Source organism: Clupea harengus, chromosome 20, assembly GCF_900700415.2.
Source record: "Clupea harengus chromosome 20, Ch_v2.0.2, whole genome shotgun sequence".
NCBI lineage: Eukaryota > Metazoa > Chordata > Actinopteri > Clupeiformes > Clupeidae > Clupea > Clupea harengus.
Genome location: NC_045171.1, coordinates 26,007,764 through 26,031,920, shown reverse-complemented (window position 1 = coordinate 26,031,920; position 24,157 = coordinate 26,007,764). Strand labels below are relative to the sequence as shown.

Here is a 24,157-nt window from a genome sequence, read left to right as displayed (position 1 = left end):
TAACATAACATAGTATAACATAACATAACATAACTTGACATACACTCTGTACAAGTACTCTGAACATTAGTAGGTGGACACCTGATTTTATTTAATTTTTTTTTTAAATACAGTGGATGTTCTACATCTGTTTAGTAACCAAAAAAGAACATATTTTCTTTCTTGTAAAAGAAGCTTTAAAAAAACACACTGAGCAGAGGGCACGTTTGATTCTTAAAACTTGGTTTCCTCATTTTCTGTTCTAAGGTTACATTGTGCTGTTGACTTACAGAATACGCTTAAGTTAAAGCCATCTCATAGATGTCTTTTTCTGTTGTCTGACACACCCCACAACTGCAGAATCCTACAAACATTTCTGCAGATGACAGGACTCTGAGTTGTATTGGAACTGCGGTGCTCCTGTGCTGCCTACCTGCTCAGACACACATCCCCTCAGACGCATAAACTGTGATCTGTCTGTGGTGTCTACCTGTCTGTGGTGTCTACCTGTCTGTGGTGTCTATCTGTCTGTGGTGTCTACCTGTCTGTGGTGTCTATCTGTCTGGGGTGTCTACCTGTCTGTGGTGTCTATCTGTCTGTGGTGTCTACCTGTCTGTGGTGTCTATCTGTCTGTGGTGTCTATCTGTCTGTGGTGTCTACCTGTCTGTGGTGTAGTCAATAATCCAGGAGGGTGTGGAGGTGTCTACCTGCATCATTCGGGTCTTCCCTCACAGCAGTAAAGGCTGAACTGTTAAAGACAAGAAATATAAAAACATGATCCTCACAGTACTGCCAGCTTTGTCCAGGTGAGAGTGGGCTTGCTGAAGCAGGTAGATGATGGCATCCTAAAGTCCAACCTCAGGGCGGTAGGCTCACTGCAGTGGGTCCTGGGAGGTGCTCACCTGAGGTACGAGATGAGCCCAAACCAGTTTCTTCAGGGCTTTTACGTAGGATTAATCTAGTGAATTCACACATCATTATGCACAAAACAGAGATAGCCAATCAGACACTTTTTCAAATAAAATAACATAATATAGTACATAATATTAGATAAAAGTTACTTTCAGGTAGTTCTGCAATGGTGCTTCCTTGAGGATCATCAGCCACTGATATCTATAGATCTACATGGATTGTCATTGATTGAAGGTTTGGACTGGATTCCTATTGGTCTGTGACAGCAGTAGTCCCCTTGTCTTATGAAGAGACTTCATTAAGCATGTTGACACCCCTCACCCCTTTTTAAAAAAAACTTTTTTCTGACACAGCTTTTGTGAAAAACTACAATAACCTTCCTTTTGGACTTAAGACACACATAAATGTTTCAAATGACTATGACTAGGCTATGAATGATTGTGAACGCATCAGGCTATGAACATAATAAAAGTAAAACATAATCAAAAGAAAATCTAAGCAGACATTTTTATGTAATGTGATTTGTAATTTTATTTAAAAATGTTTCCATGACTGCCATGTCGCTAAAGGACATTTTAGCCTTAATCCTTTAGCCATGTAAAGTGAAATGTCCCCATGTTATTTCTGAAATGACGTTTAATACAGCCAGAGTTGGGAGTATCCAGTTCCATGTACAGAGTTATGGAATTACATTATAAAGAAATGAATCGCAATCCATTAAAGTTACTGAGAAAAAATATAGAATTAAATTACAGTTATGAATCAAAATGTTGGTGATTACATAGGGGTTACATCTGATTATATTATTTTTGGTAAAAAGCTCACATGTAGAAAATCACATTCAATCTGTTGTTTTGCATCTTTTTGTGTCTCGACAGGCTCCATTCAATTGGCAGAGGGCATTACATTTTGAGCATCACTTTCGATTGGTTCTCTTGCCTCTCGTCTGCCAATCAAAACGTTGAAAGTAATCAAATGTGATGCATTACATTATTTTAACGGTGTAATTAAAATAGTTACTTATTACATTTTTAACAGGGTAACTATAAATCTGCAACCCATTACATTTCAAAAGTAACCTTTTCAGCACTGAATCCATAAAACATACTGAAACATAAAAGAATATTTCTTGAAGGTGACACTTCTATGACTGTGAGTGCTTTAACAATACAAAAATGTATGTTGCCAGTTCTAACAAGATTATACTCATAGAAATGAACCACTAAAAGGCAAAAGTAAAATCCCAACACCTTATTCAGTAAGCAAAATACAGGTCTGCTGATATAATTAAATTAACATGGAGAACTATACACCGACTGCTTATCAAGTTTTATTCATTGCATATCACACTCTACTGATCATTTCATGAAGAATGCTGTTAACAGCATCATCTAGATCCTTCCTCTGCCCTCAGGCCCTCCTCATCAAAGTCCTGGTTTGCATAAATGAGAAACCCAGTGAAGAGGCTGTCTGTCCAGTATGGGTCAAAAAATAAACCATTCTGTTCAGCGTAGAAAATCTGCAGCCACACCTGGTCATCCTTCTTCAGACGCAAAATTGTTGATCCTGATGCCACATCATTGTTGCCTGTGTTAGCATCAAAGGTCCTGATTTTATATTGACCATTGTGTACTAATCCGATCGCCAGGTGTTTGTTAGCCAAGTTGATGTCATAGGTGAAGTAATACACGCCCGGAATAGCACATACAAACTTACCGCTGCTGGCATTGTAGTGGTCCCCTTCATTCATCAGGATGCGATTGAAACGGATGGGCATGCGCTCTTTGGGGTAGCTCTTTGTCACTGCCACCGAGAAGGCCGATCGTGCCCTTGAGCCACAGCTGCAGCCTCCCATAGCACCGGCTTCCCCCACATCGCCTGTGTCCCCTTTGGTTCCTCTTACACCAGCCAGACCAGGGGCCCCAAGCACCCCTTTAAGGCCCCTGCGCCCTGCTTTCCCCACTATCCCAAGACGGCCTTTTTGTCCAAGTTTTCCAGGATTTCCGGGTCGACCAGCATCTCCTTCCAAGAATAAACACAAACATTGTTTGTACATATTAACTATACTCAGACACAATAGACACACAGACTCATAGAGTACCATACTACGCAAAGGCTACATCAAATTCCAATCTTGTTGCGATACCCAATATTCCTTATTGCTATTTTAGGTTTCTATTCTTTAGGCAGCACATGAAGGCATCCTGTGGCAGTCATTTATTTCACTGCCATGTAATGATAGAATATTAAACAAAATGCATCATCAAGACTCCCACAGGCTTTTTTCTCTCTGTTCTGTTTAGAACGTTCAGCTTAGCCTTGGGACTCAACTATTTTTCTGTTTTCTTTCGTCAGTTTTCAAAGAAAAGCATTAATCTCATTTTGAGTAAACTATAACAGCTTTAAAATGAAAATCCTGGGTAAAAAATAAGAAGAATGAATGGCTGAACCCCTTCGGATAGCAGTGGGATAACATGAGGAAGGCCAAAGTGAACATAGCATTAGCCCTATTTTTATCCTGCTAACCTTCATCTCTTTATTGCTTCAGTTAGGTCGAGTTGTTGACTGCAATAGAAACAGTTGCCACAAAACTAAAAAACCTGATCAACATTATTAAATATGCAATTTATTTATGATAAATGATAAACTTGGAAAGCTCTTCTAAAAGCTGGAGTAATAGTGGCCTCCATTTCTCAAACTATTTGAGTGTGAGGGTGTGCTTGTTCTGACCACCTGTCATTTGGTACAATCTTCAGAAACCTGACAGAATTGACTGAAATCTGTCACTGGGTAGAACCCCATCAATTGTCCAGAGCTTTTATCGCCTTAAGGATAAACTGGCCCTGCAAATTATTACATGTATCACTCTAAAGTGCATATATCTCCACCAGAATTGAAATAATTCCTCATACTGCAGTGTGCATTCTCAACTACGGGACAAAAACAACACTGACGCATGGATTTATGAACTGATTCAGACCTTTAGAATAATGAAGCATTCTGAAGTTTCATTTCAATTAGCACCCTGTGAGTCTGTCATTCACAGCTTAAAGTAGAGATCTTGTCATAATTTATACAAGGAAACTGTAAACATTAATTTGATGTTTTAAGGGGTTAACTGTAAGGCGGAATTCACCCTGAGAATGATGACATTTAGAAAATGGACACCCTCATTTCAAAAGTCTGGCCAGAGGGCCAAATAGCGCTTCATCAGAGGACCTCTGTCTGATCTTCTCACACCAAAAGACTGCTATTGTTTGTAATCACGGCCATCCCCATGCATTGGGTGCCATCAGACACAGCATGGGTGCAGCAGAACTAATCACCATATCCTGCATTAACACCTGGTAGTTTGCTACAACCTCTCCCACGGTTACAGAGAGAACCTCAGCATGTTTGTGACGTCCAAGTTATGTGCAAATGGACAGGATATGAATGTAGTATATTCATGTTTGTGCAAATGGATATGAATGTAGTATATTCATGTTTGTGCAAATGGATATGAATGTAGTATATTCATGTTTGGTCTTTAATTGATCCTTGTGATGTGGGCAGTAGTCAGGTCGCGTTTTCATTGGAATCTGAAGTAGCTGCCATAGTTGTATTATTTGAGACACCTCTGCACTATTCAGCTGCAAACAGCCAACCAAAGGGTAAGGACATGGACACAAGACACAGGACAATACCATGGGATTGGTTGGTGGACATGTGTGGCATTGGAGACTATTTAAACCAAATACACTTGAATGACTAAATAAACTTGATAAACCATGAATGCATCAAATGTAGAGAAGTGAAATCCAACCTGAATGAGCGAATGAAGCGATGGGATGGGGAGAGATAAAGGGGAGAGGGAGAGAGAAAGAGTTGGAGTTAGAGTGAAAAACAGTGAGTGACGTATCTCTTAACATGGTTGGTTAATTGGCATCCAACCTGTTTAATCAATTGTTTTTAAATTACAGTTGTACTTATCCATTTGGTTAACAGTTTTGGTTTGGTGGATACTTGTAACTTTTAAGCTGACTGTTTATTGTAGTAATAAACATTCATGAACCATCTATTTAACTCCTTGTGTGCCATGCCATTACTGTGCCACTAGCTTACATACAGTACAGCTTAGTAATATTAGGGGTCATTTAATAATTGAACGGAGTCAAATTAATTGTATTTTCCACAATATTTACCACTTTAATTCATTCTTCTGTGGACACGCTTCAGCCGACTCGCATAGCCAAGATCTGCTGCAATACTTTTCAATTATGTATAAATACAGGTGGTTTAAAGCCAAAAACAATGCTGTTTTGACTTGAGGCAATTGAACCTTGGGTGGGGAGTTTATGCCCAATGTTGGACAGTACGAGAACTACCATAATATTTACAAGATCTTTTTTTTCCTCAGACCTGAAGGCTTCTATTCTGAGGAAAAATGCTTTTTCATCTGGTGGCTGAGACCTAAAGCTGAAGTTCAAAATGTATGATGGGATGCTGCCGTGTGTGACCCCCTTCTGATTGTAAGAAAGAGAGTTCAAATGAATTTAGTAGCCAGAGAAGAAAACAAAATGAGAGTCTGATTCATATATTCATAATTTTTAAGTTTCTCTTTTACTATTGGCAATTAGCCCATTCAGCAATGAATGATTGGTGTCAAATACTTTTTTAATCATTTGTTCCAACTGTTTGCTAGATGTTATTGTTCTGTTTTGTATTCAGTCACACATTTGATGAATCATAGCGCTCACTACTGAAATATGCCCTCTTATAAGGTCCATACACATTTTCTAGAGCACATTAGTAGCACTCTCTATAACATGCTAAAGAAGAAAACATGATAGCACCTGCAATAAATTGCATGGACATGATGTTAGAACAATGCAACATTATATTTAGTTTTGCAAACCAAATGCCCATTCTATGAAAAAGCTGTATGGTCAATCATACCTATCTTTCCCTTCTCCCCCGTCTCCCCATCCTTCCCATCCTGGCCATCCTTTCCTGGAGACCCCATCCTGCCCATGGTGCCAGGAGCCCCAAAGGCCCCTGGTGGACCTGGTGGCCCCTGGGGGCCGGGATAACTACAAACCAGCTGTGAAGATTGAATAGTAAAGTTGTGTCCCCTCTTGTTGTATGAGCGAATGTCAGCGGAGATGGGCAACAGTATGGATACAGCTATGCAGAGGTTGAGTATGGTGCCAACTGCAACAAAGAGAGAAAGGAGCCTTGTTTTCATTTCCCAAAAGGCAAGGCAAACCCAAGGTCTATAAAGTCTACTGTTGTGCAATCATGTATAAACAGTGAGTAATGAATTAATTAATTGAGCTGGGTATTTAAGTTGCATTACTATTATGGAGAAGGCCTATTAAAAAGTATCACTCCATAACAACAAAAATACATACATTCGTAATGAAAGCAAGATCAAAATGGAGTTTTCATTTCAGTACTAAGCAAAACAATGGATGTACTTACACATCGTTCGAGGACTGTGTGGAACACCCCAATCAAAACGCGTCAGTACTTCCATAAGATATGGCTATGAGCTAATTCAACTGGAGAACGTTACAGAAAATGAAATTGCAGCGATTGTTTTCTCCACGCTATACTCTACATATATGGCGATGGGAGAAACATGATTGTTTTTATCCAACCCAACCGCTCTCCACAGAAACCTTTTTAATCCATTCTATCACAGCGATAACACGCTCCCCCTGGCAATACTTTTACCATGATGTAATCTCACAAGTTAGTTCCAACCGAACGGGGACCGTTTGCAAACATAGAAAAAAAACACACACTAGTATTTCTAATTTGTTAAATTAATAAAACCGTATAAATGACTTTGTCTAATAGTGTACTCAACGCCCTCCTCGAATGTTCTGTCCTGACATGTTTTAAAAGTTCTCATATATCTGGGCGTTGCAGCATTGCATTGGAGCATAATTCTAACCCGTCCCTGGTTGTATCTTGTCCAGCAGCCAGCGCCAGATGTGAACAGCTTTATAAAAAATTAAAAAAAATCCCAGGCAATGAACACACAACATCACAGCTGACTAGATGACTCATACTCCCAAAAACCCAGTACAACTTACCAAGAATCTTTGCAGGCATGTTAGGGTTGCACCTTGGCAACGTTTAGGTTCACATACCAGTGCATTGACTTGTTTAAAGCTTTAGGAGGCAAGTTGCCACAAAAGAAACACCACAAGTTCAATGTCATAAGCACACATGGCCACATTTAGTTTATGCAAAATGTTTTATTACACCAGGAAAGTCTTGAGGAAAATCAATATTGATTTATAGACGTAAATGCCTTGAAATAAAGGTGAAAACCTTACAATTTCTGAGAAACCACAACGACGTACACCAACAAATGGTGACCTAGAAAATGTAGCTACCTTATTCTTGCTCTTCAAAATGACACCAATATGCCCATATTTTAAATAATTATTAAAACCTGTATATATTTGGACAGTGTTTTCTTGCTATGGACTGACCAGTGTACAAAACTGGATAGGTTTGACTTGCAACACATATGAAGAATACCTCTTCTCAGAGACAGAAGGTATTATTGTATGCGTTCATACTGGCAAGCTTTAAGAATCCATAACATGTTGGTCAACCACCGATCATCTTGAGAGAGGCTGGTAAGCACTAGGCAATCATTCATTAGCTTGACAAAAGGCTTGAAAACAAAGTTGGTCTGCTCAAGCAAGACTGACAACAACGTTGCCCCACTGTGTAAGGACAAGCAGCTGGTAGCACTAAAAGCCCTCCCAATACAGGACAGAGAGTTCTGCTCAAGCGTGGTCCATCTCAGGTGAGCTCCGCGGGGAGTGCAGGTCGAAGGGCAGCGTGGCGGCGGCAGACAGGAGCTCACTGGGACAGGAAGCGTGGTGGTGGCGGCGGACAGGAAGGAGCTCACTGGGACAGGAAGGCAGCCATGGGGTCGTCCTCTCGAGGCCGTTTCATCCTGAAGGCCTCCATCTCCTCCTCAGTGGGCTCCTTCACCTCCGTCAGGCTGCTGTAGGGGCGCTTCCTCTCATCCAGCAGCATCATCTCCGCCATATCCCTCTGCCTCTGCTCCTCAGCCAGCAGAGCCTGGGCACAACACAAGGATGGGGAGAGAAGGACACGTTATGGATAAGCATTGACTGAGGTAACACACAAGACAATGATGGGGAGAGAAGGACATGTTATGGATAAGCATTGACTGAGGCCACTCAGAAACCATGCCACAGTTCGAGCGCTGTCACAGTATCTTCCAAGGTTTCTAAGAAGAGGTCAGCACAAATGACTCGCTTACTGAGGGGCTCGATAATAAAAAAAAAGAGACAGAAAGAAATGTACCTTCTTGAGCTTCTCTCTCTTTGTGGCCTCGTCTTCTTCGTCACTGCTGTCTGAATCCCTCTTCCTGTGCTTCTTGTCCTTCTTCTTCTTCTTCTTCTTGTCCTTCATCTTCTCTTGGTGAAGCTGGGGAAATGGACGACACTCAAGTGTGAGTACAGTGAGGGCAGATGAGCCACGAGACAGGAGCACAGGAGCACAGGAGCACAGGACAGCGTTGCCTACCTCTAGGAGAGTCTTCGGCACTTCCTCCTCTTCGGCAATCTCAAGCCCTTCCTCGAATGGGACGCAGGTGGTGCTCTGTGGAACCAGAGCATGATCATTCAGTCATGTCATTAAAAGAAATAGGACCCAAAGGATTACATTAAGAACTGCAGTATTTTGATTTTGCTTTAATTAAACAGAACAGAGGAAGTAGTTTGAAAACTTACCATTGTTTTCTTTCCTGCTTCTCCTGTGCAATAGCTCTGCTTGACCACGGAGTGGCAGCATTTATAGCCCCAGAAGCCATCTTTCCAGTAAGAACCCCAGATGCACTGCAAACAGGAAAAACTGTTTCATTTGATCTCAAAGTCTACAGAAAATGCTGACTAGTTAGGGGCCAAACTAACGCACTCTCAGTGTTAATTGGGGTAGATGCCGTTGTAAAAACATGACAGAACTAAAAAAGCATCAGAACTGTAGAACTCCTATTCGAAGTGCAGGTAAGAAGACATACTGTGTGGTTGTTGAGGAGCACATCCTCCTCGTACTTTGAGCGGGCGATGGCCTTGTCCTGTCCTTTGAGCACAGCCCCATGACGAGAGTACTCCACATACTCCTCTGTCTGGGCCAACAGCAGCTCGCGGGGAGGAGCATCCAAGTGCTCTTGACCCCCATACTAATAGCGCCAAAAGAAATCGCACAGAATGAAAGTGAGTTCAGACATGTATTCTAAAAGCTTGTCTTACATTTAACGGTTAGGCTAAATGATATACCTGTTTATATACAACTTTTTAAACTTAAGTTCAACAGTTTATAGTAATAGTATAACTTGTTATAGGCAGTGTAGTGACTGTAATGTAATGAGAGATGTTATGATAATTAGAATATTTGATCTTATTCCTGTTTTGTGAGAAATGCAACACCCTCAATGTGGTAACCCCCCCCATGATGCTTTTATCAGAGCTGAAAAGTGTTTGGCAGCAATAGTCTGTGTGCCATTCTCCATGACTATTCCATGACCTTACCCTGTCTAGGATGGTCTCCTTCTGCATGTCCTTATAGTCCTCCTTCTTGACTTTGAAGGACTGATGCAGCAGCTCCAGCTTGGTGGGGTCTGCCTGCAGGTGCACCTCTGAGCCTTTGTCATACGCCTCCCAGGCAAACACTGATGGATGGGAGACACATCAGACACATATCAGTTCACATAACTGTGCTGAGCTTTACTGGAACACCTGCATTCAGTGGGAGCTTAAAACACTAAAAACACTGTGCTATTTCACTAATGCATTCAGTGTGAGGTTAAAACACTAAAAACACTGTGCTATTTCACTAATGCATTCAGTGGGAGGTTAAAACACTAAAAACACTGTGCTATTTCACTAAGTATCCATGTGAGTCCACACTAATGGAGAGAGAGGATGAAGCTGAAGACTTACACTGTGTGGAGGCCATGTTGATGGTGTCTCCAGTGTAGCGCGCAAAGTTATCGCCTGCATACCCGACCCTGCAATACCAAGCACATGGTCAGATCACGCAAGCCCACAGGACAGGACTATCTGCTATCCGCGCCGTTTTCATATCATCTCCAAACATACTCCTCTGGGTTCTTTCCGGTGTTGGAATAGGGGTTCTCCCTCATGGCTCGAGTCTTGGGGTCATAGTAGGCCGAGTTTGGATCCAGGTTTCTGAGGTACTACAACAGAAAGATAAGTCCAGTTCATGAAGATACATTTCTACTTACTTCGTAGTAAGAATATCAAAGGACACAGACTGAACATTTACTGGCCTACTGGGTCATACCATTTCAAACAAGATAGAAGGTGGCAGTTTTTGTGTTCAAATTAATCATTTTTGTTCGACCAGCCAGTCCTATAAAATGTAAGTATGAGGAGAGGGTTTCGTGTACATTTGAGATACAAGTCTGACAAAGAGAACCATGGCAGGCAGATGCCAGGAGTTAGTTATGTACCTTGGCAATGTCTTCTCTTATCCTCAGATTCCTGACAGTGATGCGCCTCTTGGAGTCGAAGTTCTGTCCGGGCATGTCAATGTCATCAGCGTACTTATCCTCGTCCTCATCCTCACTGTCATGTTCCCGCTCCTGCCAGAGAGACCAGATCACATCAAAATGCATACACACCCATCACAGCTTTAAAGACAGAGAGTCCAGATCACATCAAAATGCATACACACCCATCACACCTTTCAAGACAGAGAGTCCAGGATCACATCAAAATGCATACACACCCATCACAGCTTTCAAGACAGAGAGTCCAGATCACATCAAAATGCATACACACCCATCACACCTTTCAACACAGCTCAAAGAAAGGTCTGCATTCAGCATTATGTGAACAGAAACATCATTTACTTTTTAATGGAAAAAAAGTTCAAACTGATTTAGACAAATATAGAAAAAAACAGTACTGGGGAAAAAAAAAACCTTCTGTGACATACTTCAATATGTAATTTCAAATGGCAAAAGACAGAACTGGTAGGATTTCTCCATAGTTACAACATTGAGAAATTCAAATATTAAAGTGCTATATTTGCCATTTCTACCTCAAAGATAAGTGCTGTGAGAAGACCCAGAGAGAGACCCATTCATGCTAATCTTTGGCTCGGCATGTTTCTCCTGTTTATACAGTAGTACATTTTGTTATCTGAGCCTGCTAGGAATATGTTCTTCTTCTTCCTTTGTTGTTTAATGGTGTTTGCATTACTGCTACCATCTGGCAGTAAAAACGCATTAATAACTAGCAGGGGCTGATAAAAACAAAGGAAAATATAGTTTTAAGTCAAAAGGACAGTACAATAAACAATTTGCTTTTTTACAATTTAATGACAAATATGTCAAATATTCAAAAATGGTGACCCATCCCCTAGTATTGACACTTCTGAGAATGTGTTCTCACTGATTAGCTTTCCAGTTGTAATAGGTGTGTGGCATGTGAGGCATTAAGCTGTGATACATCAATAAATGATAGAACATGTTAGGATATTGTAATGGTAATGTCATCTGATGGGAAAACCCTACCGTTTGGTCCACAAGCTTCCCTGATGCCAATTCCTCTTGCAACTTCTGTGCTTTAAGAGTGCGTTTTGCCTGTTCAATGAAACATAACACCATGAAATCAGTCAAACATACTGAACATAACAAAAGCAAATACAGCACCATAAATAAGGGGAGAGGGGTAGAGGAGCCGGAAGTTTAGACAAGTCAGGAGGAGAATGGTCTGGACTGAAAACGCTCACCACGTCAACTTTGGCGTACTCTTCCACAATGCGCATGTGGTCATCTGGGTCATACCCATTCCATCGGTCCCGTTTCCCATCGTAATCCATGGACAGGGTGATCTGGTCGTGTTCATCTGGGGCAATGCTTGAGCCAGTGAATTTGGCCCCCACTTTCCTTGGCCGCTGTTACAGAGACAAATACATAAAAGAATTACAAACCGTTTCATCCAGGATAGGGGAATACTTGGCTGCCCCCATAGTGTGAGTGCAAGACTATTTCCCCTATCCCAACACCTCCACTCAGGATTTTCTATTTGAATGTACAAAATGCACATTGAATATCTGGATGGAAACCCAGAGAATAGGTTCCAACCCTGGGGAGAAAACAGAATCAAGTGGTTGCTTTGTGATAGTGTGTAGTATGCTCCCATACTTTGTGATAGTGTGAAGTATACTCCCATGCCTTGTGATAGTGTGTAGTATGCTCCCATGCATTGTGATGGTGTGAAGTATGTAGTGTAGTATGCTCCCATGCTTTGTGATAGTGTGTAGTATGCACCCATGCCTTGTGATAGTGTGTAGTATGTAGTGTAGTATGTAGTGTGTAGTATGCTCCCACCTCAAGGCAATCCTTCTTCTTGTGGGTCAGGGCTCCGCAGTTCTCGCATGAACCCTTCCGGAACTTGGTGTTGACTGATTTCTGTGGTAGCCATTGAAAAACATTGATGATTGATCAGACCGACACCCAGAGAAATGTTAGCACCCAGAGCCAGAAAGCAGTCAGTTTTTCTAATTTGGGAAAGACACTAACCTCCTGAACGCCTCTCTTGTACCACTCATTAATAGATGAAAACTGCTCTTCATATTCCTCCTGGGGCCTCTGATGCCTGAGTGTGGGTCGCTTTGAGGGGTCGATATACCAGGGAACTGATGAAATGTACTGAGGAATGTGAGGGTTGATGTCCCTAGAAGATGATCAAGATGACTAATTACACACAACTGTTCATCAGAGAATCATGTCACCTTAAAATCTGGTGTGATCGGGCCACATCAAACATCAGTGGGCTTTTCATCAGCACTCCCAGTTAGTGCGACTGAGCAGCAGGTGAGAACATCATTGCAGTTTGGATAGATCAACACCTTCGAACAACTTACTTTCCCTCTTCATCCACTTCGGCCGGGGCATTTCCCAGCTTCCGCTGCTCCTCAAGCTCCTTCTTCTTTCTCCAGTCTTCTCGAGTCATTTTCTTGGGTTCCTCCAGGCCAACCACCCCCTCTTGACCCACCACCCCCTCTTGAACAGTGTCCGTTTCCTCCTGCATGATTTCTGCTTAACACAACATAGAATTATTAGTTCAATGGTTAGTTAAATCAATTGGGATTAACAGCCATCTAAACGAGCTAACAGTAGTAGTCGCTGGTTAGCTATAGCTTCACGTATAGCTGACGGTAATCAGCATTCTACAACAACTTGACAAAGCCCAACTCTAGCATAACTAGATAGGTAACATTACTGTCTTTGAGTTAACAATGTGAAGGCTTAGTATTGAATAGTGTTTAAAACTTGACGTTAAGTTGTGGGCTGTTACGCAGGCTGCCAAATGTGTCTCCACATCTAGGGTGTTAGCATAGCTTGCTATCACGTCGGGTGACCATTCGCTTTTGGAGGTTGAAATGAAGCCAACAAAAATATTTACAATTTGAGTGGTTGTTTGCTTTCATATAAAGAATGAGTTCATGTGGATGGAGTGCCCGTAATTGTGAAAATAACAATAAGAAATCAGATATTTACCTATTCAGCACGTCCACAATACGCAGTGCTGTGTTTACAAGGCTTTGGCCTGCATAATCCGGAAGTAGTACGAAGACAGCAAAATGGCGGGGGAAATCATCAAAATAAAAGCAATACTAATGCTGTAGTAGGCTACACGTCAGCTGCCGTAAATATGATATATTTCAACTAATACATTATTGTCATCAAGGGAAAATATATCCCAAAAATGATATTCAGTATTCTATTCATATTGTAGATGTATTACAGTTTCCTTGGTGTTCATCACTCTGTCTCCATAGAAATGCATATTTCTGTGGGCCAAATCTGCTTTTATTCCAATGGATTTTTTTTGCCATACTTGCATTCGGTTTCATATTGTTGCTGGTTTCTTCTACTTCCTCTGAGTGTTCATGGCAGAGCACAATGCAAATATGATGGTTAACAAACCAGCTGAAGGTGTTATACCACCACCAACAGAGCTGGAGTGTGTGGCGCATACAGAAATATGAGTAGGTCAGAGCCAAGCTCGTACATCAGGCTGAATTCAGCTTTCTGATCCTTTTCTATTCTTTCAGCTTTGATTCTTTGAATTGAATTGAAGAGAAGTTTCAAGAAAATGATTTGTTATCTCGTGGTAGTGACAATTACATCACAGGAAAGAGGAACAACATTGTTAATCTTCAGCATCCAACTTAGACTCTTCTAAATATAAAATTAAACTTATGTTGTGTTTTTATTTTTGTAATTTGTTCAAGATTCTGGACATGTATTGTGTGTTTTGAGATTAAAAGCCACAATGGTGCTAATGATGTATTTCTGTCAACAGGAAACAGCATTCTTTAGATGATGGACATCTATGCATCAGTTTGACTATTTGACTATCAGGTTAAAATAGATGGCTAAACCAGCAGGTGTCAAATGCTAACAGTGAGCGAGAGTCATTTCCCCATTTTCATCTGGCAATACAGCAACTCCACACACTATATATTGACACTAGTTTAAGGTGTTTCATAAAGACTGCAATTTCCATTTGGTTCAGTGTGAATGCATTTCTTCAGTTTGTCTTGGCTTTGTATTAAGATCAAACTTTGATCCTTTAGGTTCTTATTTGTGGTGAGATAATGGAAAGCATTTAGACTATCCAAAAAAAACATCGATATCATACAACTGTGGGGCATACACAACCAAGGCATGTAAAACAAAATGGATGCATCTGTTCCATCCATCGGTAGATCCTCACGCCAGAATGTCATTGCTTTCAGTGAGTAATGTATGCATGCAGTATACTCTGCCAATGGACGAACAGTTGGATACAGCTTCAACAGAATACTGATGCTTAGTCTTCAGTCTCCTGCCAACATCTCACTGGCATCAGCCCCGGGTCAACACGTGGATGGCATGCCATTAAGACAACTCCGGACTAAACACAGAGTTTCATTAATTGTAATGACTGAATTGAATAAGATACTCATTTCTACATTATTAACTCTCTTAAAATTGTAAAGCAGTTGTCTGAAGCACACATCCCATGGCTGATTGTTATGAGTGTCATGACACCCCGGCTCCCTCCTACCAGTTAGTCTTGTGCTATTCCCGGTCTGCCACATAAATATCTTCAGTGTTGGGGAAGCTACTTTGAAAGCATAGCTTTGCAAGCTACCAATTACTTCACGCTGGAAGAAGTGGAACTACAGCAAAGCTACTCTAAGGAGAAATCTAGTTTGGTTAATTAAAAATAACATGACCCACTATTCATGGGAAAGTGCAAGGAATGTCAGCTTTGGTTTTGGCAGACACCTGCCTTGCAGAAACTAGAATCCAGATGTGGGCATTGCAGAAAACTCCATCACCCTTGGCTCCCTGATACCATTCATAAAGTATGAAAGGAACTTAGAGCTGCTGAGAGAATATGACGTAAATCCAGAGATGCTAATGATCTGGGTAACTATCAGTCTCTGTTATCGGCCTTTTCTTCCTTACTCACAGCTGCTAAAAAGGCATTCTACCAAGACGAGCTTGACAATGCCACAGATAGTAGTACACTATTTTCTACTTTCAAGACCTCCTGAACCCTGCACCTCCACCAACAGTTACCTTCCTCTCTGTTGACGACTTTGCAACTTTCTTTACTGAAAAAGTTGCTGCCATTGGTGTGCAATTCTCTAATCCTCCTAAATAGGTTTTACCTTGACATTGGAGCATCAAGGAATTAATAATCATCTCTCAATGAAGAAGAAGTCTCCATGCTTTTTCAACTGAGTCCACCTACGACATGTCCTGTGGACCCCATTCCAAGCACCCTTCTCCAGTCTATCTCGCCTGGAGTTTAACCTGCTCTCACACATGTAGTCAATGCTTCACTCAGTTCGCAAAACTTTACTACACCATTCAAACAGGCTTGGGTTACTCCTTCGTTTAAGAAAGTTTCACTTAACCCATCTGATGTGAAGAATTATAGGCCTGTCTCTGTCCTTCCCCCTTTGATTAGATTAGATTAGATCAGATTAGATTCAACTTTATTGTCATTGCACAGAGTACAAGTACTGAGGCAATGAAATGCAGTTTTGAAATGAAATGCAGTTTTGTCAAAGATTCTTGAAAAGCATGTTTCTGATCTCAGATTAACTTGCTAGACCTTAAGTAGTCTGGTTTTATGAATGGTCATTCTACTGAAATTGTATCTGTGACTAAAGCATTGAGAGTAGCCAAAGCCTCTGCTCAGTCATCAGTTCTGATTTTACTAAACTTGTCAGCAGCTTTTGACACGGTGAACCATGACATCTTTCTCTTTATGCTTTCTGAACTGGGAATTTCGGGGAAGGCACTCGGTTGGTTTGAAATCGTACCTCAGTGGACGTTTATTCAGTACTTACTTCCAGCTTGGTTCATCTTCTCAAAACTGCATTCAATTTTGGTGTTATTTTTTTTAATGATTTTTCTGAGCATTTAGCTTCTGTCTTGAGGTCTTGTATCATTTGAAAGATCAGATCCTTTCTCGCGCAACAGGCTGCACAACTTCTTCTGCAGGCCCTGATTATTTCTAAACCAGACAACTGCAATGCAATTTTATGGGGCCGACCTGCGTATGTAATAAGACAGTTGCAGATGATTCAGGATGTGGCGGCGCATTTAGTCTTTTATCAGCCAAAGAGGACACATGTAACTCCTCTGCTGATCACCCTTCACTAGCTCCCTGTAGCTGCTAGAATACATTCAAATACCTCACTCTTGCCTATGGAATACCCACTAGTTCAGCATCAACCTATTTAAAAGGTATGATTCAGTGCTATTTCCCCTTTTGACCACTTCGCTTCTCTCAGCGTTGAGTATATGTTGTCTTTGCCCTCTCTCAGCAGCAAGAGATCACAGTCAAGACTCTTTTGGTTCATGGTACCTTGGTTGCGGAATGGAATGACCTACTTAGTGTTGTCCAAACTCACCTTTTTAAGCATCATCTGTCTAATAAGCTAAATACTATTATTGATGTTGTTGTTGTTGTTCATAATAACAATAACAATAACAATAATAATTGATAGTTTTTTTTACTTCACATGAAAGATGTCTAAATGCTAAATACTTTAACTATAGTTATAACTACTAGTTGTATTAAAACTCACCAACCGATCTCACAGCAACCACACACACACACACTCTATATGTATGTGATTGATTTTGTCTTTTGAGGGGGGTGTTCCTATGGATTGTCATGTCAAGCAATCCCATTCCAATGGCTTTCTGTGATGACAGGCTGAATGCTGTTCCATTTTGTAATAACAGTCAGTGGGCCACGGGCAACATTTTATCACACACCTTGCTGTCTTCTGATTGGCTTCAGTGAAGCCATAAGAGGCCCCTTTTCTCTTCATTTCTGACCCCTGTTTATGTTCTTGCAGGCCCAACCTTCGGAAATAGATGCATACTTAAACTGATACCCTTCTTAAAAGACATATCTACCCTATGTGGATATTCAAAAAGACTTGAAACATGAGAGTAGGGGAGTTCTGTGTCCATGTTTCTAATACCATGGGATTTTAAATAATCTTAAAGAAACAGTGTCCTATCCCAAAGATAGCACCAGGGTGGGAAAGGTTCTCACTTGTCCTATCAGTTACCTAGCAACCCAGCTTTATTTGACTATGTAGGAGGAGCTGGCCAGCTTTGTGTCGTAGGTGTATCCACTGGAGTTTTGGGTTGGAGACAGTAAGCTTGATCTGCTGGGGAGTTGCATGCTAAAGCCCCCATTGCAAAGGTGCCTGACATTCTTTCCCCATGAGCGAGACAGTGCCTGTTTGTACAGTGTAATGCTTTGACACACTAAAATTAGACCAAGGATAAAATGATAGACAAAACTCTGCGAAAAGTGTTTGTCATAAACCATTTACAATGAAACAACGAATCAAGACCCAAATCATGAAAAAAGGCTTTTTGAGTCTTTCAAAGTTAGAACCAGAGTTTGTGTCTCTGTTGTTCCAAGAGACTTTGTATTTGTAAGTTCCTCTTGTGACACTGAGGGCTTTCATCTGGCTGCCTGCCCATATGCAAATTGTGGTGAATTTAATGCACTTTAAGGAACTCAATGAAACGGCTTCTAACTCTAATTAGTATGTCAGACTCAAACTTAACACTCCAGGAGGTGATGCTCATCATGTCTGTACCCCACTACAGCTGACATTTAGTGTCCCTTGCCTTCAAACACACCAGTTTGTTCCCTTGATAGCATTGGTCTATATTTAGGAGGGCCCTGTGACTGTTGCCACAGCGTGTCAGATTCCTGTGGTATGCTCCTTTCTGGCTGGACTTGCACCTGCTGCGAGCTTTAACCCTACACTCATACTGAGCACAGACTGAGGAGCCTCTGCCAAACTTCAGTCAAAAAAAATCCAGGTCAGATTTATGCACTTCTTTTCTTGTAGAGACTTAAGAGGAGGGGCCAATGTGCCCTTCCCTTCCTCTTTTTCTAATCTCTGATCTTTTAATGATGTTGTATCTTTTTATAATGTGGTATCAATATGTCTTTCAAAGGGCCAACTATATGCGGCCAGACTGACTCAACTGTAGTTGGTGGATACTCTGCAGAAGTTCCTGGACTATGCTGGAAGAGGACACTGGCCCGAGTGTGGGGTCAGCGAGGGACTGAAGACACAGGACTCCCTCGGGAGGGCTATCGGCATGAGGTAAGGTTCAGTTCAGACTGCGTCTGCTCCCACTAAATGCTTGTGAGGGTGAGATAGCTCTCCCATTCAACTCAGAGTCAGAAAGAATGCAACTACAATGAACAGGTATTTGTTCTTTATATATAATAAACGAAGGTTTTGCTGTACTGTATTATGTACACTTAGTAGTAGTCCGTCAATTTAAACTTGTAAATCAGCGAAACATTAATACATAGTCATGCCTGATATTTGAAGTATTTTGTGACATGCTTGAACGGTGTAACTGTCATTGAAAATGGGCAATTCTGATATTGAGGATTAAGATTTAAGATTTAAGATTTTAGATTTTAGATGTATAATCAAGAGGCTGTGTTTACTTAATTCATGCAAATGAGATTCAAGCAACTTTGTCATTTGATTTGAGTCAACTTGATACAGAGTTGGTTAGGAAGGGGAACTATCCACATTTTTTAAATTTTAAGGTTTATACTCATATGGGTATTTAAACTTTTGTAAGTTGAGGAGGATGTAAAGTAAAATGAAACAATGAGTAAAAAGATTTCAACCTACAATTTATGCATGCCTTTGTCTCACACCTCACATAAAATGCAACCTTTTGATGGAATATGCTTATTTTTTGGCCATTTGTACTTTTAAAAGCCTTAGTTTGTGCCATACTATGGTTAGATATGCTGATTCATTAGTCATTTCTGAGATCAGAGATTGTTGCCATGTTGGCTTTTCTTCCATTTTGGTCTTCGTAGTTTTGTGTTTTTACCATCGATTCTGTCCCTACTCAAAGTTGTATTTATTCTGGCCTTGGAGTTTACTTTTGAGCCAGAATGCTGGAGCTATAAGATTTATACAATGTAACTAAATCAAAACGTATTCATATTTTTTACCTGAATGCCTGACACCATCAATTTATTTTACAGATCTCACAATGTTCAGGAATTTCCCCAGCATCCCTTACTAGAGCAGGCAGTGTGTGTTTCTGAGTAGCCAACGTACTGGCGCAACTACACACTGCAGCGTTGCATCCTGTGTCACTGGGGTCGGCAGAAAAGCAATGGAAAGCTGGGTCCTAGAGGGAGACAGCTACTCATTCCTCCGCAGCGCTCCTCACACCTTCAATCTGCAAAACAGGGACCGGCCAAATCGTGTGGAGATCTTTGATATCACCAGAATCCCAGGTCAACGCAACGTTATTTCCGAGACCACCTGCCTCTGTGACATCTTTGGAGACGACTGTGAAACGCATTCCCTCGCCTGTAGCCCGGCCTCCACATCAATTCTTAAAAGGGAGCCGGATGAAGTGAGACCTGTGGACGACACCAACGACTCATCAGGATCCTATCACACAGCCAACTCCTCAGAGCGCTCCAGTGACTCGACTGATACATTTGAGGATACAAAAGAGGCTTCTCCCTGCACACTCAAAACCAATCTGAATTCATCTGGATCAGCAACAGCATTATCAGATGGTCTGGATACAAGCAAGCCTTCGCAAAAAGCTGACTATCTAGAATCACACTCTGGTCCAGCAAGCACTGGTGCTTCCCCTGAAACTCAAGGAGTAAATTCATGTTCCTTGACAGAGTCCTCTCCCATTAATGGACCTTCCAGTGCATTCGTTTATTCCATAGGTGGTGGTCTGCTAACAGAGCACGACATTGTATCACCCTCCCCTGAATTCAGGAGCAAAGCTTCTTCTCCTGAGCTGAAATATAGCTCTTCCTCTAAGAGTAAAACCCACAGTGCAGGAGTGACCAGCCCCACAGACACATCTCAAAGTGGGAAGCCCGTAACAAGCTCAATAGAATCGGCAATACAGCCAACCGCAACCTATACATCTGAGACGAATGATGATTTCTCAATTCAAGATGAGTTTGGAGATTTAGTCTCTCCCCTTGATAGAAGAAATATTTGTCTAATTCCTGTATTTTCAATCATACCTGAATCAAGAGACAGTCCCCTATTCTTTTCCGAAAAAGGGAATATAAGAGATTCACTCAAACTCAAAGACATCAGTCCCATACCTGTATCTCCTATTATACCACACCAGCTTGGTAACCCCATAGCGTCTTCACATGATCCGGGGGACAAAGCTTTTGTAACTGAGGATAGATCTCAATCACCAACAAGCTCTACTGATAGACTACTGGAAGGGACAATTGACACAGTCTCCCTGTCTGGACATCAGAAAACATCCAGTTCTTCAGAAGCCTGGACTTCAAGTTTTGTGAGTGAACAAAACCTTACAGCCAAATCCTCTGAGGTAGGGTTTGAGGTAACCCATATTGAAACAATACACACCATCCCCTCAAATGAAATAAGCGGTAGCGTCTCTGTATCACCTGTAATCACTAATTCACCTGTGATCACTAATTTACCTGTAATCACTAATTCACCCGTGCCTACAGAAGCTGCAAGCTCCCCTTCATCTGAGCACGTGTTAATCACACATTCACCTGAGCCTATAGCCGACGCAAGTTCGCTTCAACACAAAGCAGTTACTGGTTCACCTGAGGCTGAAGAATTACCTTACCCTTCCACACCTGAGCCCACAGTCCTCACTAATTCTCCTGAGCCTACAATATTACCTAACTTTTATTCACTGGAACCCTCAGAAGTCATTAGTTCAGGAATAGTGCTTGAACCAACAGGAATTACTTCAACAGAACCTGAACTACCAATTAACCTCACTTCACCTGAACTACTAAATAACCTAACTTCACCTGAACACACAGAAATAATTAATTCACCAGAACCTGAATTAGCAGCTAATCTCATTTCACCTGAACTAGTAAATAACCTAACTTCACCTGAACACACAGAAATTGTTTATTCACTAGAACCTGAACTAGTACCTAACCTCACTTCACCTGAACACACTGAAATTGTTAATTCACTAGAACTTGAATTAGCAACTAACTTTACTTCAGCTGAACACACAGAAATTGTTAATTCACCAGAACCTGAATTAGCAGCTAACCTCATTTCAACTGAATACACAGAAATTGTTAATTCACCAAAACTTGAATTAGCAACTAACTTCACTTCGCCTGCACCCACAATCATTTCTGATTCACCTGAGCCTGAAATAGTAGCTTATTGTTCTTCACCAGAACCCACAAAATTCAGTAGTTCACCGGACTGTACTGTAATAGTCATTTCACCTGAGCCCACTGATTTATTTGATCTTAAATTTGTAGCTAAATCACTTGAGCCCAACGGAACTGCTAATTCACTTGAAGCTATTTCAACTGAGCCTATTGTGATTGCCACTTCACCAGAGCTTGAAGCTAATTCACCTGAGCATTTAGTAATCCCTAATTCACCTGAGCATTTAGTAATCCCTAATTCACCTGAGCATTCAGTAATCCCTAATTCACCTGAGCCTATAGCGGTGGCTAGTACACCAGGACCGATATTAATTGCAACTTCTCCCAAGACCACAGATATTTCTTCTGTCACTTCTACCCCCGAACCTACTCAAATCACTCAGTCTCCTGAACACCCAATAATAGCTATATCACCTGAATTTGTTTTAAAATCCCCAACACCAATGTATAATCCTACCTGTCCTTCACCTGAAATACAGATAACTTACTCAGCTGAGCCCAGAACGACACCCTCTCCCTCAGAAAATGTGAGAATAAGCTACTCTCCTGAATCTAGAGACATGTCTAGCTCACCACATTTTGGCCACGGTGCCTCCCCACTGGATTCAAGAAGAATGACCCTAACACCGGAGGTGAGCATTACCACACAGGCAAACCGGGGAAATCTATCACCTGACCTCACAAATAGAACCCCTTCACCTTTCAGAAGTACAACCTCACCTCAGGTAACAGGTTTGACATACAGTGTTGCATCATCTGATGGTAGGATCATGGCAGAGTCACCTGAAATGAGGGGTATAACTTGCAGTTATTTACCAACGGAGATGAAGAGCATGGCCCAATCACCAGACCGTCTATCTCTCAGAAGCCCTGGAAGCTTCAGTCTGTTGGCTGAGACCAGAAATACGACCCCCTTCTCTGAGCTGAAGGACATTTGCTCTTCACCTGAGCTAAGCAATGTCACCCCTGAGCCAGAACAGAGTGTTTCAGAATGCTCTCTTGAGTTGTGGTCCCCAGTGAAAGACACAGCATCCTTTCCAGATTTACAGAATAGAACCCTGTCACCGTTTATCGCTGCAAGAAATTATTCACCTCTTCGGTCATACTCACCTGGGCAACGAGTGAAATCAAGCTCACCTGGGCAACGAGTGAAATCAAGCTCACCTGGGCAACGAGTGAAATCAAGCTCACCTGAAAAAAGATATGTTGGGGTCTCACCAGTTCATTTGGCCACTTCTCCAAAGTCTGAAGGATGTCATCGTTCACCAATCATTGCTAAAAGTGGAGCTAGCCCCTCTTCTGAGATTATAAGCAAAGGACAACAAGAGTCTCCTCTCTCGTTTAAAAGCAAAAGTACAACCCCTTTATTTGAACCTGACTCAAAGGATGAGTTACAAGAACAAGAAATGTGTGGGCTGGTTGCTCATTCATACATAAGTGCATCCCCAACCCATCAATGCAGCCAAATCAACCAGCCAACAAGTCCCTCTTCTAAATCCTTAAGGAAATACCCAACACCAAGGCCAGGAGACACTAACAAAATCACAGAAACTAAATCTAAATTAATAGACTGTGAGAATCCTTTAAACCCAGTAGCTTGGTCCCATTCTGAAATGGCTTCTAAAGTGGAGCAGCATAGGAGTTGGGAGGAAATGAAAGGTGGAACTCAGAAACCTTTGAAAGGCAATTGGTAGGTACCAGTGTGAGGGCAGGCCACATGGGATTGACATGCAGGGAAAGCCCCACTGTCCGCCATGGTGACGGCAGTGGAGAATATGACCGCCGGCCATGCCAGGGCGGGGAGGAGTACAGGGCCAGAGAGGGTGAGGAGAGGAAGGCGTCAGTGAAGGGGGAGGGGAGGAGCAGAAAGGAGGGTTACAGAGGGGAACAGGTTGAGCTGTCATTCAGTGCCAGGAATAGAAAAGGGCCTGCCAGCTCCAGCTCCAGCGCAGCTCCCACAAGCAGAGATCCCAAGCTGGGGATTCCTGCTCGCTCTTATTCAGAGTGGCTCCTCGCAACTCGACAGCAACAGCAACAGAGTCAGATAAGAACTCAGACCTTACAGCAAGAGAACAAGGGTGGTGCCAGGAGGCTAAAAGCAGTCCCCGGGAGCAATAACACCGGGGTTGGCCGCCTTTCTAGCGCTCACACAAGGGAGACCTCCAGCATGGGGAGCGAGTTTGATGAGGCTGACAGTGAGGTGAAGTGGCTGACAGACGTGGCGTTCAGAAGCCTCTCGAGCCCTCAGGTGGATTACCTGGACGTGTACAACTCTAGCCACAGGTCGTCTACAAATGCCTCACAGCCATCCACTCAGGAGAGCCCAGGTGGTACAGCATGGTTATCCTATGCAGACCTTCGTGGCTCATCTCAAGGTGAAGGTGACGATGTTCCACGTCAGCCTTCCTATGTGCCACCCCTGGGCGGCTTGGATC

At 41.9% G+C, this 24,157-nt stretch overlaps 3 protein-coding genes and 1 long non-coding RNA gene across 5 annotated transcripts in view; 1 reads left to right on the top strand and 3 right to left on the bottom strand.

The window, feature by feature from the left end:
* The window catches only part of LOC116225230 (extracellular superoxide dismutase [Cu-Zn]-like), a 364,295-nt gene that overhangs the window by 24,903 nt on the left and 315,235 nt on the right, over nt 1-24,157 (bottom strand). The window lies entirely within an intron of this gene.
* c1qtnf2 (C1q and TNF related 2) lies at nt 1,433-2,974 on the bottom strand. The gene has a single exon (XM_031587417.2). The coding sequence runs from the start codon at nt 2,945-2,947 to the stop codon at nt 2,279-2,281; it is 669 nt and encodes a 222-aa protein (XP_031443277.1). The 5' UTR covers nt 2,948-2,974; the 3' UTR covers nt 1,433-2,278.
* Nucleotides 5,982-13,561, bottom strand: slu7 (SLU7 homolog, splicing factor). Of its 2 annotated transcripts, none has more exons than XM_031587403.2 (16): nt 13,463-13,561; nt 12,826-12,997; nt 12,482-12,635; nt 12,290-12,370; nt 11,689-11,853; nt 11,471-11,539; nt 10,403-10,534; nt 10,029-10,126; nt 9,870-9,937; nt 9,459-9,598; nt 8,948-9,109; nt 8,661-8,765; nt 8,455-8,529; nt 8,233-8,355; nt 7,808-7,983; nt 5,982-6,084 (listed from the first exon to the last, which is right to left on the bottom strand). In XM_031587403.2, the coding sequence occupies exons 2-16, from the start codon at nt 12,990-12,992 to the stop codon at nt 6,027-6,029; spliced, it is 1,773 nt and encodes a 590-aa protein (XP_031443263.1). In that variant the 5' UTR covers nt 12,993-12,997; nt 13,463-13,561; the 3' UTR covers nt 5,982-6,026. The 2 variants fall into 2 exon arrangements, with proteins under 2 accessions (XP_031443263.1, XP_031443264.1); XM_031587404.2 differs by lacking the exon at nt 5,982-6,084 and adding an exon at nt 7,352-7,774 and having other exon boundaries at nt 7,820-7,983.
* On the top strand, nt 18,200-19,620 carry LOC116225233. Its single transcript, XR_004165989.2, has 3 exons — nt 18,200-18,328; nt 18,467-18,618; nt 19,533-19,620. It is a non-coding gene; the product is annotated as an uncharacterized LOC116225233 (long non-coding RNA).

Excerpts from the sequence above, each read along its gene's own strand:
- slu7 (XM_031587403.2), bottom strand. The coding sequence starts at position 12,992 with ATGCAGGAGGAAACGGACACTGTTCAAGAGGGGGTGGTGGGTCAAGAG. Across the intron at positions 12,371-12,481 it reads ACAAGAGAGGCGTTCAGGAG|AAATCAGTCAACACCAAGTT; the intron begins GTTAGTGTCTTT and ends TGGCTACCACAG. Across the intron at positions 7,984-8,232 it reads AGAGAGAGAAGCTCAAGAAG|GCTCTGCTGGCTGAGGAGCA; the intron begins GTACATTTCTTT and ends TGTTGTGCCCAG.
- c1qtnf2 (XM_031587417.2), bottom strand. The coding sequence starts at position 2,947 with ATGTACAAACAATGTTTGTGTTTATTCTTGGAAGGAGATGCTGGTCGA.